The sequence below is a fragment of the Microcebus murinus genome, chromosome 12 (assembly GCF_040939455.1).
Source record: "Microcebus murinus isolate Inina chromosome 12, M.murinus_Inina_mat1.0, whole genome shotgun sequence".
Lineage (NCBI taxonomy): Eukaryota > Metazoa > Chordata > Mammalia > Primates > Cheirogaleidae > Microcebus > Microcebus murinus.
The window spans coordinates 93,361,910-93,376,094 of record NC_134115.1 but is presented as its reverse complement, the minus strand read 5'-3'; the positions used below and the strand labels follow the sequence as shown (position 1 = coordinate 93,376,094).

The 14,185-nt window shown below is 68.8% G+C and overlaps 2 protein-coding genes across 3 annotated transcripts; both read left to right on the top strand.

Moving 5' to 3' along the window:
* The first annotated feature begins 910 nt into the window (after nt 1-910).
* CARD9 (caspase recruitment domain family member 9) lies at nt 911-9,363 on the top strand. Of its 2 annotated transcripts, none has more exons than XM_012782058.3 (13): nt 911-990; nt 2,036-2,235; nt 2,500-2,637; nt 3,573-3,877; nt 4,004-4,183; nt 4,264-4,407; nt 4,712-4,837; nt 6,068-6,259; nt 6,642-6,683; nt 6,856-6,904; nt 8,273-8,346; nt 8,936-9,012; nt 9,091-9,363. In XM_012782058.3, exons 2-13 carry the CDS (start codon nt 2,052-2,054, stop codon nt 9,188-9,190), a joined length of 1,611 nt encoding a protein of 536 aa, XP_012637512.2. In that variant the 5' UTR covers nt 911-990; nt 2,036-2,051; the 3' UTR covers nt 9,191-9,363. The 2 variants fall into 2 exon arrangements, with proteins under 2 accessions (XP_012637512.2, XP_012637510.2); XM_012782056.3 differs by lacking the exon at nt 911-990 and adding an exon at nt 1,665-1,756.
* A 231-nt stretch (nt 9,364-9,594) lies between these two features.
* On the top strand, nt 9,595-11,487 carry DNLZ (DNL-type zinc finger). The gene is made up of 3 exons (XM_012782065.2): nt 9,595-9,822; nt 10,292-10,431; nt 11,210-11,487. Exons 1-3 carry the CDS (start codon nt 9,625-9,627, stop codon nt 11,376-11,378), a joined length of 507 nt encoding a protein of 168 aa, XP_012637519.2. The 5' UTR covers nt 9,595-9,624; the 3' UTR covers nt 11,379-11,487.
* Nucleotides 11,488-14,185: the final 2,698 nt, after the last annotated feature.

The window sequence follows — 14,185 nt, the reverse complement described above, 5'->3', positions numbered from 1 at the left end:
GGTGAGCTCCGCGCCAGCTTCCCGCCTTTCCCGTGCAGCTGCCGGGCGGCAGCTCGGTTAACCGGCTACACCAGGTGAGGCGAGGCTTGGGGTTCCCAGACTGCGTTGAAGATGAGGGTCTGGCTGTACCAGAGCCTGCAGTCCACAGAGGACTCTGCAGCTGTTGTCCACGAACATGCCCTGCCACCGACAGCCCTTCTGAAGCTGGCTCGGGGTCCCCGAAGTGGCCTCCCAGTCCGCACAGTGGGGCCTGGTAGAGAGGGAGGTGCACAGAGGGGAGGATGCCGTGGAGGGTGTCAGGGACTACACTTCTGGACATTTCTTGCTCCCGTCTGGGAGGGACACGGCATGCTAACTGGTGCCCACGGCCCTGAAGCCTGGGCCCGCCTGCCCCCCAGGACGCCGTGAGTTGGGCTGCTGGCCCTTGTGTGACCCAAGCATGTGCTGGCCCTGTCGTGTGGGTGTGAGCCGGGCTTGGGTGAGCTCTCCCCTGCCGCGCCCCATGGGTCTGCCGCAGCCAGCCAGCCCCAAGGCCACACTACCGTCCCCAAGACGGCTGGCAAGGGTGCAGGCGTCAGGCACAGAGCACCCCCGCTGGAGGAGCCCCCAGAAGCCTGTGTCCGGCCTCCTCCAGCCCACAGGAGGCCTCTGCTCTCCCTTCCACCTGCCGGGTGCCGGGGCCAGGCCCCCAGGGCGGCCCCAGGACCCAGGACCCCTGGCCACCAACAGGGCTCCTAGCAGCTTTCCTCTGGAGGGCGGAGGACTTCCACTTCCCTGGCCCCACCTCCTGGGGCCGCCCTGGCTGGGTGGATCGGAAGGCAGGCCACCGGCACTGGCCCCTGGGGAGGCCGGGCAGCCAGACCGCCAGGAAGTGCACGGGCCGCCTCGTGCCCCGGCTCCTCCCTCCTCCAGCTGCCTGTCTCCCAGCGGGCGCTGCTGGCTACTGCGCGTCTGGTGCCTGCGGCGCAGGTGGCCCTGGAGGACCCTGAGGTAGGTCGGTCAGCTGGGAAGACCAGGGGCGGCTATTTTTTGGGGACCTGGAGCAAATAGCCCAGAGCAGCACTCCGTTTGTGACGGCCGGCCAGGCGGGCTCCACTGTGCTGCCCGTCACAGCCCCTGTGAACACCAGCTCCTTTCCGTGGCACCAGCAGTGGGAGTCAGGTGTGGCTCGAGCAGATTTGGGGCCAGAAAGGCAGCAGTGGGCCCGTGTCCTGGGGAGCCACGGGGTTGGTAGGCAGTCCCTCCTGTCACCGGGCTGCGTGGATGACAGCACAGCAGGAAGTTGAGAAATTTCTCCGAAGACCAAGCCAGCCGCAGCCCATGTCTCCAGGAGCCGTGATCTAGCCCCCGGGGGCTGGACCCCAGCGTGTCCCGGGGGCTGGAGGCATCGGAGGGGCTGTGTCCTGCCGGCTACGCCCAGCCTTGGCCCAGTCCAGGGAGGGCACCTTCCAGCTGGGGAAGGGGACAGCTGGGGGGCTCCGAGAGAGCTGGCCTGACCACCTCGAGGTGTGGCTGGGGGCTGGGCTTCCTCTGGGGTGAAGAGCGCGGGAAGCCACTGGTGCCCAGCACCCCGGGACCCCCCTGCAGCCGTGGGCCACATCGCCAGCCCCTCCCCGGCCCCCGTGCCTGGCAGGGGTGACACACCCACTCCTGTGGGCAGGCCTCCGTCACTCTTCCAGGCCGGCACGGTGACAAGCAGCCGCCAAGGGCCACCGCCACCACCGCCGCCGAGGGAAGCAGGGCGCGGGCCTGGGCGGTGAGTGGCGCTGAGCGATGAGGAAGTCCCGCACACACGGACGCTCCCTGGGGCCGGCCATCGCGAATCCGGGAGGGTTACCGGCCCCTGGCCGGCCAGAGGCTGGACCCACCTCCCCAGGGCCGCGCAAGGGCGTGGCGCCAGGCAGGGCAGCCCCCGGGTGCAAACAGCTGCATCCCCTGCGAGGGCGGGAAGCGGCCGCCCCTGCAGGCTCAGGGCACTTTGCAGGGTCGGGCGGGAACGGGAGGCGGAGACCCTCAGCTGCCCTCCCCACCCCAGCCGCCCCCGCGAGGCCATGTCGGACTACGAGAACGACGACGAGTGCTGGACGGCCCTGGAGGGCTTCCGGGTGACGCTCACCTCGGTCATCGACCCCTCGCGCATCACGCCCTACCTGCGGCAGTGCAAGGTGCTGAACCCCGACGACGAGGAGCAGGTGCTCAGCGACCCCAGCCTGGTCACCCGCAAGCGGAAGGCAGGTCGGTGCCGCGGCAGGCCACCCGCCGCCCCCAACCCAGCCAGGGGGCCCTGCCAGCTTTGTCCCGGCCCCCGTGAGCCCAACCCTCAGGGGGAGCCCCCCACCCCCAGCCCCCTGCTGTCAGCAGCTGCTGCGCAGAGGAGGGTGGGGCAGCCCCCGCCTCACCGGGGCCCCACCACACCAGGGGTGGGAGGCGGGACCCCCCAGCCCGGCTGCCCTCTGCCCGGAGCACGCCCACCAGTCCCGGCCCGGCCTGGGCCCGCAGGTGTGCTCCTGGACACCCTGCAGCGCACGGGCCACAAGGGCTACGTGGCCTTCCTGGAGAGCCTGGAGCTGTACTACCCGCAGCTGTACAAGAAGGTCACGGGCAAGGAGCCCTCCCGCGTCTTCTCCATGATCATCGGTGAGGCCCGCCCACTCCGCTGCCCACCCCCACGTGGGGGTGGAGAACAGGGCGTGGGCTGCGGTGGGGGGGCGATCCCCTGGTCACGCCTCTGCTATCGCGGTCAGAGCTCCCCGCCAGGCGGGGGTCCCAGGGGCCCCAGGAAGGGCAGCAGCAGGGGCGGGAACCCCCTGGTGGCCCCGATGCTCACCCAGATGAGGATGTGGCCCCCACAGCCCTGCCGCGGCCACAGCCCTGCTGCCGAGGAGCCCGTCCCGCGGGTCCAGCAGCCAAAGGATGCTCTCCCGGCGGGCGGGGAATCTCGTCCCATCTTTTTTTGTTTTTGTTTTTGTTTTGAGACAGAGTCTTGCTTTGTTGCCCAGGCTAGAGTGAGTGCCATGGCATCAGCCTGGCTCACAGCAACCTCAAACTGTTGTGCTCAAGCAATCCTGCTGCCTCAGCCTCCCGAGTAGCTGGGACTACAGGCATGCGCCACCATGCCCGGCTAATTTTATATATATATATATATATATATATATCAGGTGGCCAATTAATTTGTTTCTATTTATAGTAGAGACGGGGTCTCGCTCTTGCTCAGGCTGGTTTTGAACTCCTGACCTCGAGCAATCCACCCGCCTCGGCCTCCCAGAGAGCTAGGATTACAGGCGTGAGCCGCCGCGCCCGGCTCGCCCCGTCTTTGGTTAAGGCCCAGCATCACGTGAGACAAAGGGGGCAGCCTGGTGCCGGCCGCCCCATGCAGAACCTGGGTCCCTTCCCCGGCACTAGGCAGCCGGGGCGCCCGGGGAGAAGGGCCTCTTCGGGGCCAGCTTCTGTCCTCGGGGTCCCGGCGTGTCCCCTCGACCTGGCCGGCGTCCCCAGGAGCCTCGGGTGCTGCTGGTCTCTCCGAGGCCGGGCGGGAGCCGCGGGGGCCGTCGCCTGACGCCGGCCTCGCGCAGATGCGTCCGGGGAGTCGGGCCTGACGCAGCTGCTGATGACGGAGGTGATGAAGCTGCAGAAGAAGGTGCAGGACCTGACGGTGCTGCTGCGCTCCAAGGACGACTTCATCGAGGAGCTGCGCCTGAAGGACGGGCTGCTGCGCAAGCACCAGGAGCGCGTGCAGCGGCTCAGGGAGGAGTGCGAGGCGGGCGGCCGCGAGCTCAAGCGCTGCAAGGACGAGAACTACGACCTGGCCATGCGCCTGGCCCGCCAGAGCGAGGAGAAGGGCGCCGCGCTCATGCGGAACCGCGACCTGCAGCTCGAGGTGATGAGGCGCTTCTCTGGGGGACAGGGGGGTGGGGGACGCGGGGGGCGCCCCGCTCGCTCGCCTGGCTGGGCTGGGGGGCTGCGGGCGGGGGCGGGGGCCGGCCGGCTCACGGCCCGTGCACAGGTCGACCGGCTCAAGCACAGCCTCATGAAGGCGGAGGAGGACTGCACGGTGGAGCGCAAGCACACGCTGAAGCTCCGGCACGCCATGGAGCAGCGGCCCAGCCAGGAGCTGCTCTGGGAGCTGCAGCAGGAGAAGGCCCAGCTGCAGGCCCGGCTGCAGAGCCTGGAGGCCTCCGTCCAGGTGGGGCCGAGGGCCGCGGGCGGGCCGGGCCGGGCGCGTGGGGGGCATGCCCGGCACTACAGCGGCCGTCTGCCCCGCAGGAGGGGAAGCTGGGCAGGGGCAGCCCCTACATCCAGGTGCTGGAGGAGGACTGGCGGCAGGCGCTGCGCGACCAGCAGGAGCAGGCCAGCACCATCTTCTCCCTGCGCAAGGACCTCCGCCAGGGCGAGGCCCTGCGCGTCCGGGTAGGCGGGCAGGGCAGGGGGACGCTGCGCCGCACGGGGCCCAGCCGGGCGGGGTGGCTGCGTGTCCGCTCCGTGCCCTGCAGGCGGGCGGTGCCGGGGCCTGGGCTCCGCGTCTCCACTTCACCCACCCCCTGGTGCCCGCTCCTGGCCGCGTCCCCCGTGGGGAGGCCCAGCCGTGGTGCCGTGGGCGGGACGCACGGGGCTCCTGCAGCCGCCCTGGGTACCAGTGTCCCCGGGATCCCGCCCTGGGCACACCCCGGGGGCCTTGGCTGGGCGCAGGGGGCTGAGCCGCCGTCCCCGGCAGTGCATGGAGGAGAAGGAGATGTTCGAGCTGCAGTGCCTGGCCCTGCGCAAGGACTCCAAGATGTACAAGGAGCGCATCGAGGCCATCCTGCAGCAGATGGAGGAGGTGGCCATCGAGCGGGACCAGGTGGGCCTCGCCGTGGCGGAGGGAGGGCCGGGGCGCCCCCGCGCAGGAGCCTCTCTGGGGCTGTTGTCCAGTTGTTTTCAAACGACAGAAGTAACGCGTGATCATTCTCACGCAGGCAATAACGAAGTTAACCTCCCCTGCCCCACCCTGCCTGCTCTCTGGGGAAACCACGTCCACCCTGGGACCCCCATTCCAGCCCCCTGTGTCCCCCATGGGCATATAGTTTTGGGGTTTGGTTCAGAAAAATGGGAGCTTTCCATCTGTCTCATTTTGCAAGTAGAATTTGTATCTCTAAAAAAAACTGGGCCCCTCGGCATCCGTGGCATCTGGGGGCATTCTTGTGAACACAATGGGCTGTGTCTGCTTCGGCGTTTCCTTCCCAAGTAGCGTCCTGAGCTGGTTTCTAACCAACACAGCCGGCGCTGCTGGGCGCTTCCGCGAGATGCTGGGAATTGGGCCCCAGGTACCAGCAGCCTGAAACACAGACCCCTCCCCGCCAGGAGAGAAGCCAGGGCCTTGGCCTTGCTGGAGGCCCCAGGCGGGCAGGGGAGGGGCTTCTGGCCGGTGTCCAGCGGGGTCGGGCAGGGGCATGTTTGGCCTTTACTGGCTGGTCCCAAGTCGGAAGTGGGGGCAAAAGTTAGGGGAGCGGCCAGTGATGACCGACATCTGGCCATCTGGGGCCGACAGCCATGGGGGCCCTGGTGGCCTCTGGGCTACTTGCCGTGTCCTTGTGGTCTGGTGGCCAGCCGTTTGCACCCTCAGCGTCCCTGCGGGGGCGGGCACAGAAGCGCGCTGTGCATGTTTGCAAGAATCTCACACAGCCGGGAGCCATCACATCCTCGATATCAAGCTACAGCCAAAATTCGTAAAATGCACGCTTACGTGCAGAGGAGCCTACAGGTGTGCCGAGTCCACCTGCGGTGTAGACCGGAGACCACCCAGGGCAGCAGGGCCGTTTTGGTGCTGAATGTGGAGACTTCTGTTTTCCTTGCACATGTAGGCACCCACTGGTGCCCTCAGCATCCTCCGTTACTTTTACAATCCACGGAGAACAAAGAGGAAGAGGCCGGTGCTGCCTGGTCCCCTTGGGCCCGGCGCCTCCGTGGCGGCTCTGGCTTGGTGTTCAGCGGGGGCCCTCGCTGGGCGCCGGGGTGCTGGGAGCAGCGGGCTGCAGGGGGAGGAAGCTCCGTGGGGACCCCCCTGAGGGCCTGCCCTGGGCCGTCCCCGCAGGCCATGGCCATGCGGGAGGAGCTGCACACGCAGTACGCCCGGAGCCTGCAGGAGAAGGACGAGCTGCGCAAGCGGGTCCGCGAGCTGTGCGAGAAGGCGGACGAGCTGCAGCTGCAGCTGTTCCAGCGCGAGGCGCAGCTGCTGGCCACCGAGGGCCGGCTCAAGCGGCAGCAGCTGGAGACGCTCGTCCTGGTGGGCCTCCGGGGTGGCCGGGCCGGAAGGGAGCCTGGAAACGGAGGGGGGGGGGGCACCAGGCGCAGGGTGCAGGGGGCCGGGGAGCCTCAGGACGGCTGCTTCCCGGTTGGTGGCCTTGGCCTTCCGTGGCCCTTTCTGAGCCCCGGAACCTCTGTAAGGTCAGCTCAGCCCCACTGAGCCCCCTCCTCGAGGTGGGGTGAGGGGTGCAACTAGTCCCAGGCCTGAGCAGGACGTGGGACTGTCTGTGGCAGTGGCCACCAGGCGGCTCTGGGTGTGGGTGGGAGGGGTGTCCCCAGGAACCCCTGCCCACCCCATGCCTGGGCCGGCTAGTGCCCCCCCCCGGACAGCTGACACCCCCCCCCATTTGCCATGGCAACAGAGCTCTGACCTGGAGGATGGCTCGCCCCGGAACTCCCAGGAGGTGAGTGTGGCCCCAGGAATGCCGGGGCCTCCGTCAGCCTGGCCGGGCAGCGGAGTGCCTGGGAAGCTCTGCAGGGGTGGCAGCGGTGGCTGTACCCAGCTGAGGGGCAGGAGCAGCGGGAGGGCAGTGGCTCCAGAGCGGCCTAACTGGACTACCTGCCTCTCCCCGGAAGCTCTCGCTCCCCCAGGACCTGGAGGAGGACGCCCGCCTCTCGGACAAAGGTGAGGGCCGTGCGCCTGCATGTGCTAGGGCTGAGACCCCCCTGGTCAGCCTGAGCCACAGCCAATCACTTCCTGCCCCAGTCTTCCAGCCCCTACTTTATGTATGGGGAAACCGAGGCTCGGAGGGGGATAAGTACTCTGGTCAAGGCCACCCAGAAGCAAACTAGAGAGCCTGACTGGAACCCAGGGCCAGGAGGACACATCCCAGCATAGTGGGCGTGGGGTCCCCTGGGGATGGTGTGGAGGTGAGCAGGCCCCGCCCACCCTGCTTCCTGGGGGGGGGGAGGGGACATAAGCTGATCCCCAGGTTCTGGGGCTAGAAAGGGGGGACACCCGTGGCCCGAGGGATGGGTGGAGTGCAGGGGTGGCTGAGGGCCTGCTGTGTCCTGGGGCACAGGGGCTTCAGCAGGTGGGCAGGACCCCTCTGCCCACCCAGAAGGGGACTGGTGGGGCCGGGGAGGAGCAGCAGCTGCGGCCGTCCCCAAGAGCTGGCAGTTCTGACCGGGTGGAGGGGAGAGGTTTCGTGGGAAGTCAGACAGACTTCCTCAGCGTCAGGCCTGACCCCAACCTCTAAGCCGAGCAGAAGGGGAAGAAGGGGCCGCAGATGGAGAAGTGGGGGCCTTGCAGCCCAACAGACGTGCGCTTGAGGCCGCCAGCCCCATGTGGCGCAGAGAGGGGGCGGGAGTCCCCGGCTCAGGCAGCTCCTGCGGGCACTGGTGGGGCAGGAGCGAGTAGGGCAGGGTGTCAGCTCCAAGGAGGGGCTGCCACTTGGCCAGCACAGCCTGGGCCCGGCCTCTCCCCACGGTGCCACCTGAGACTGGATGTGCAAGGTCCTGCCTGGCCACCTGTGCACCTTCTGCCCAGGGGCCCAAGCCCTGGTCTGCCCAGGCCCTGGCAGATTCTGACGGGGTCCAGCCTCAGACCCTCCTGCCCCGACCTGCTGCAGTGCCCGGCCTCCACCTCCCCTGTGGCCGCCTCCAACCTACTCCCCAAGAGCTGCTCCGCCTGTAGACGCTGCCAAGGGGCTGGGGCCTGGTCAGGCCTGGGCTTAAGTGGGCAAACTCTCCCATGGGCCACTTCCTGCCCACCTGTCCTCAGTGGTTGGGGGCAGCCAGTCTGGAGGAGCAGACAGGGCTGGCAGGAGCACCTGCCTCGAGGCCCCCCCTCACCCCGGGAGTGAGGAGAAGGCCTCAGCCTGTCTCCTGGTCTGTAAAATGCGAAGTCTTCGCTGGATCCCTGGGAGGTTCCCACAGGACCCTGGAGACTGGCCCCAGGTCGTGTCCAGCATTGGCGGGGGTGGGGGGGGGCGCCATGCTGAGCGCAGTCTGCAGAGCGGGCAGGACCCACGGGCACAACTGTCCTTTCCAGGCCTGGCTGACGGGGAGCACCCGGAGCAGCCCTCTGCGGCCCCGCAGAAGGAACACCTTTCACTGACACCCAACGTAAGGCTGCCTGGGGTCCCCTAAGCTGAGGTCTCCTGGCCTCAGTGTGAGTGCTCAGCAGCTGGGCCCGCCCCCATGGCCCCTGGACGGCTAGGTGACCACATGCCTCTGCCTTTGGGCACTTGGGGTAGGGTGTTTGGAACAAGAAGGGGACCACCCTCCCCTTGCCCACAGAGCAACAGGCTTGGGTGGGCTTGGGAGTGGACGTGCCGGGTGGGGCGGCCCTGGACGATGGCTGTTTGTGGTCCTTGGGGGCCTTTGCAGCAGGTCAGCATTGACCTTCGTGGGTTAACTCGGAAGTCCTGACAGCAAAGGGGCAGCCTCTGGCTTTGTAGTAGAAGGAACACCCGCTGGGAGTCCAGGCCTAGCCCACTGGCTGCGTGTCCTGGGCCTCTGCCTTGTTATCTGGAAGGCAGGACACAGACACTGGCTGGCTTCAGGGGTACGGGCAGGTCCCCAGGTGACCAGCCTGCCTCCTCTCTGAGCTCAGGCCGTCTGGGCCCCAGTCTGCCCTGCAGTTCGCAGCCCAGGGCCTGGTGGAGGGTGTGCGCAGGGCGTCCGGCTGGAGCCTGAGCCTCCCCCTCTCCAGGACACAGGCCTGACCAGCGGGGAGCCCCCGGAGAAGGAGCGGCGGCGCCTCAAGGAGAGTTTCGAGAACTACCGCAGGTGAGTGCGACGGCCGGGCGGGCAGGGCGGGGGCGGGGCCGGCCTGGCGGGCGCGTCTGGACACCTCGGTCCCCGCAGGAAGCGCGCCCTCAGGAAGATGAAGAACAGCTGCAGACAGGGCGAGGCGGACCGCGGGAACAGCTCGGGCAGCGACAACACCGACGCCGAGGGCTGCTAGCGGGCGTGGGGGCCGCGGCCGACGGGAGCCCGGGGCTGCGCCGCGGGCTGCGCCCGCCCGAGGGCGCGGGCTGGGCCCCGCCGGCGAAACCCCCGCGGCGGTTCTTGCTGCCCGACGCGCTCGCGCTGTGGAAGCGGCGGGAACGAGGCTGAGCAATAAACAACAAAAAGGAACAGTCCCTGTCCGCTTCGCGCCCGCGGGACCCCGGGCGGCGGGGCGGGGCGTGCGGAAGCCCCAGCACGGCGGCGCTGCGAGGCCCGCGCGCGAGCGCACGGCCCCGCCAGGGGGCAGCAGAGCGCAGCGCTCCCGTCCCGGCGGACGGAAGCCAAGGGCCACTTCCGCTCACGGGGCCAGCTTCCAAGATGGCGGGCGCGGCTTCAGCCGTGGGGGGCGGGGAAGGGGGCGGAGCCGGGCGGCCGCGGCCGGCGGGCGGGATGCTGCGAGCGACGCTGAGGCTGCTGAGCCATGTGCGGCCCCGAGGACCCGACGCGCGGCAGCTGTGGGGCCGCGGTGCCCGGCCGGAGGCCACGAGGAGGCGGCGAGCCTGGGGCTGGGGGTGGCGGCACTCGAGCTCCGAGCTGGGGCCGGGGCGCGTGGAGGCGGCGCACTACCAGCTCGTCTACACCTGTAAGGTGGGCGCGCGGCGGGGCGCGGCCGGGCTCGCACCGGGCGCGGCGTGGAGAAGCGGCCCCAGCGGGCCTTCCGGGCGGGGGCGGGGCGGGCCACGAGAAGGGGTGGAGCTAGTTCCCAGGGGGCGGGGCGGGCCACGGGAAGGGGTGGAACTAGCTTCCGGAGGCGGGGCCACGGCACGGGGTGGGTGGAACTAGTCTCCAGGGGGCGGAGCCACGGCAAGGGGTGGGTGGAACTAGTCTCCAGGGGGCGGAGCCACGGCAAGGGGTGGGTGGAACTAGTCTCCAGGAGGCGGAGCCACGGCGAGGGGTGGGTGAAGCTAGTCTCTAGGGGGCGGGGTGGACCACGGGAAGGGGTGGGGCTAGCTTCCAGGGGCGGGGCGGGCCACGGACGGGGCGGGGCGATCGCGTGGGCGGGGCTAGGCCTCACACCGGGCGGGCTCGGGTCCTCAGCGGCTCTCCGCCCGGCCAGGTGTGCGGGGCTCGGTCCTCCAAGCGCATCTCCAAGCTGGCCTATCACCAGGGCGTGGTCATCGTGACCTGCCCCGGCTGCCGGAGCCATCACATCATCGCCGACAACCTGGGCTGGTTCTCCGACCTGGACGGGAAGAGGTGAGGCCTGCGCCCGTCGCGGGCTGTGGGGACTGGGTCGGGAGCCCCCGCAGGGCACCTGGCCTCCCCGGGGCATTGTGCGTGCCCCCCGGCGTGGCGGTTCACAGGTTCACCTGGGCAACCCAACTTCCTCATCAACACGGGACGGTTAGGTCTGGGTTTCAGGTGAACCGCAGAGGCGGGCGCCCTGGCCAGCCACGGTGCACACTGCCTGACTGCCGCTCGCACCCACCCACGGCCTCCCTGTGCTTTGCGTTCTCGGGGTGGTTGCCCCACGGTGGGGCGTGGGGGTGTGGCAGGCGGTGTGGACTGACCCTGGCCCTGAGGGTCGCTGCCGCCTTTCGGGGAGGGCACTGGAGGTGGGGTCAGGAGCCGGCCGGGAGGCCCCGGGCAGGACCCGCAGCAGAAGGTCCGTGGAGTCAGCACGGAAGGTGCGAAGGTGTTCGGAGGTGCCCTCTGGCCTCCAGCCGTCCTCCCGCCACACCTGGGCTGTGCGGAGCTCCTCCCCTCTGACGTGTGGGGTGCGGGGTCTGCTGCGCAGTGGTCGCAGAGTGAGGAGCCGGGGCTGAGGCGCCCTCGGTGGACTGCCCCACCGCAGCTGAGAGGAGAACCTCATGATCCTCGGTTCCTGGAGTGGCCGACAGAGCCCCGGGGGTGGGTGAGGGTGCACAGGCCTGGCCAGGTGCCACACAAGGGCCTGGTGTCGGGGTGCCCTCAAGGGACCGGGGTGCAGGAGGGGCCGCTGGGCCTGGCGAGTGACTGTGTGCCCGCCTCGCAGGAACATCGAAGAGATCCTGGCGGCCAGAGGGGAGCAGGTGCGCCGAGTGGCTGCGGAGGGGGCCCTGGAACTGGTTTTGGAGGCTGCAGGGGCCCCCACATCCACTTCTGCTCCGGAAGGGGGTGAGGACGAGGACCGCAGCCTCCCTGGCAAGGCGGAGCCCAGCTGACTCCCACGCTCGCTGGCGCTGTGGGACTTGTGCCTTCCGGAAGGATGTTTCGGCCCTGGGCCTCCCTGGACGTGGCCTGTTTTGTATCAATAAACGGACGTCACTTCCAGATGCTGGGGCCTGCGGCTCTGGCGTTTCTTTTTCTGGAGTCGGAAGGACAGCCAGGAACCCCCAGCACTGCCGGGTGGGGCTCCGCGGCCGCACGCCCCGGCCTCAGCCTTTCCCGCTGCAGAGTCGCCGCGCCTTGCCCACAGCAGGGCCACGTCCAGGTGCGAGGGGGCTGGACGTGGGGTCAGACCCCTCCAGGCTGTGGCTGTGTGGCCTTGGGCAGGCCACTTTGCTCCTCTGGGCCTCTGCTTTCCTGGCACCCCTGCACGGCACTGGCTTCCTCACCGTAGCCAGCGCTGATCTCAGTCTGGCCGGACTGCACTGTGGCCGCCGGCAGGACCAGCACGGGGGCTCGGGAGAGCGTTTGAGCCGGGGCTGAGTGCCCTGTCCTGGGTCAGTAGCCAGTGTCCCCATGCCTCCTGGGCATGAGTGGTTGGTCTCCCAGCCTCCTTTGCACCCTCAGGATGCTCCTGTGTTTATGACAGCGAGCAAACGCAGGAGCGTGTTTATTCCCAGAAGTGTTCCGGGCCGTGTGACCTTCCGCATTAGTCACCAGTCTTGCGGGGAAGAGCCTGGCTGACACGTGGCCCCTCCCCACAGGTGTCAGCTAGTGATTACCGGCTCACGCTGGGCCGTGGGAGGCTGGGGGCGGTGGCATTGTTCCCGGCATGAGCTCTGACTCGATTACCCCCTGTCCTCCCCTCGGCAAGCAACCCTGTATTACTGCCGCCCAGAGCCTCCTGCACCGTGTGCGCAAACCCGTCATCCTTGGGGCTGAGCCAGCCCCGCACACCTGGGCCTGCTTCTCCGTTGACGGCCCCGGCCATGGGGCAGCTGGGGGTTTCCTGGGCGCCGCCGGGGCTGGGCTTGGCCCCGCTGCCTTGCTGACTCCGGGGCTCTGGACCCGATTCACTGACGAGAGTCACGTCATGGGCCTGTTCCTCCCACAAGCGTGGTCTGGTCCTTGCCTATTCCTCTGTGCCCTGCCCTGCCCACCTCTCCACACTCAGACAAGCAGGTGGGCTGCCGGGGCCTTCCCCAGCAGCGAGCCCACCTGCCGCCCTGCAGGGCCGAGCTCAGCCCTTTGCCCCGCCTGGCGGTCCTCGCTCAGCGTACTGCTCCGTCCTGCACGACTGCTTCTCCCACCCAGCCGTGCGGGGGGGGGGGACCCTTAGCAGACCAGGGCTGGAAATCCCTAAAGTGGACTTGAGGCAGCCTGGCTCAAGCCCTGGGGGACCGAAGGCTCCCGGAGGTGCCTCTGTGGCCCAGACTTGGTCCCAGGGCTTTAGGCCCTGGAGTCAGAACTGTTCTACCCAAGCCCCCTCTGCAGGTGGGGAGGTGGCGGGGGTCCAGGCAGGGCGCCAGGGGAGCATGGCTGGCTGCTGCTGTGCGTGGGGTGGCCTGGCTGGCATGTGTCCAACTGCCTGGCATGACTGTCCCCAGAGCCCTCTGGGGGTCCCGCCTGGGACGAGCCCCAGGGCTGCCCCCTGCTCTGAGCCGTTTCATGGTGTCTGGACCTGTGGGACCCGGAGCCCCGAGGGGCCAGGCTCCTGGGACAGAGCCCTCTGGGCTGGGCTGGGGGCTGCGTGGATGACCACAGGGCTGACCCAGAGGGAGGCTGCTCTGGGGCCTCCTGCTCTGGCTCCTGCCCCCTCCGTCCTCCAGGAGGTGAGGCGTGTGGGGGGCCTTCACCCCTGTGGGCTCCTCTGCCCACCTTTCCCTGCTAAATGCAGAGGGACCCCTCCCCCAGTGGTCTCTGGGCAGCCCTGGGGCTCCCAGAAGCGCCAAACGCTGGTCTAATCCCGAGACAGTCGGCACTCGCTTGGCAGACTTTATTTTTTGGGAAAAACAGAAAACCAAGTGTACCTCTTGGGTTGGAAAGGACCCACTGACAACATGGCAAACACGTGTGAGCAATAAATACGCATATACATTCAAGTATGCGGGGGCAGCGCTGCGTCCCCGGGGGACCCTGTGCCCTGGCGTCTGCCCTGCCCTCGTCACAAGTGGGGCCACCACGCTGAGCCCAGGGCCAGCCCTCACCCTCCCCTGCGGGGCTTCCAGGCCGTACCACGGGGCGGGTCCAGGCCACCTCCCCAGGCCCGGGACACCACCCAGAGGGGAGGCCACCCCCCGCCCCAGGGGCTCTCCAGAAGGGTGGCCAGGAGCGTGAGGCCACCGTCTCCAGAGGCTCCAGCGGGTCCTGCCTGAGTCTCTGGGCCTGAGCTTTGTGTCCGTGGGATCTCAGGTGGGGGGGACTAGACCCCCGTGGGGACGAGGCAGTGATGTCATCACCCTCAGCTGAGGGAGGGGAGGAGGGCTGGGTGGAGCCAAGTCCCTTCCAGCTTTCGCTGACCCACTGACTCGGTGACGGCCACAGAGCCTAGTCCCACTCTGGGTACAGATGTCCCTGCCCGCCAGAGGCCCCAGGACCAGGCCCTGCTTGCGTTCTGGGACTTGGAGTTGAGGAATGCTGAGGTTTGTGCCCGTCCTTCCCTCCGCAAGGCCCCCACTGGCTCAGGACACCTGCCAGGGCCAGGGACTCAGGGGGACCTTCGCTGCCCTGTGCCGCCCGGTCGGGGTGGGCTTTCTGTGGCTAACGACCTCCCCCTCCTCCCGCTGGGGCAGGAGTCGGGGGACTGGCTCAGGGGCAGCCCTGCCCAGGGACCAGGCCAGAGGGCCTTGAGCGTGTCTGCCAC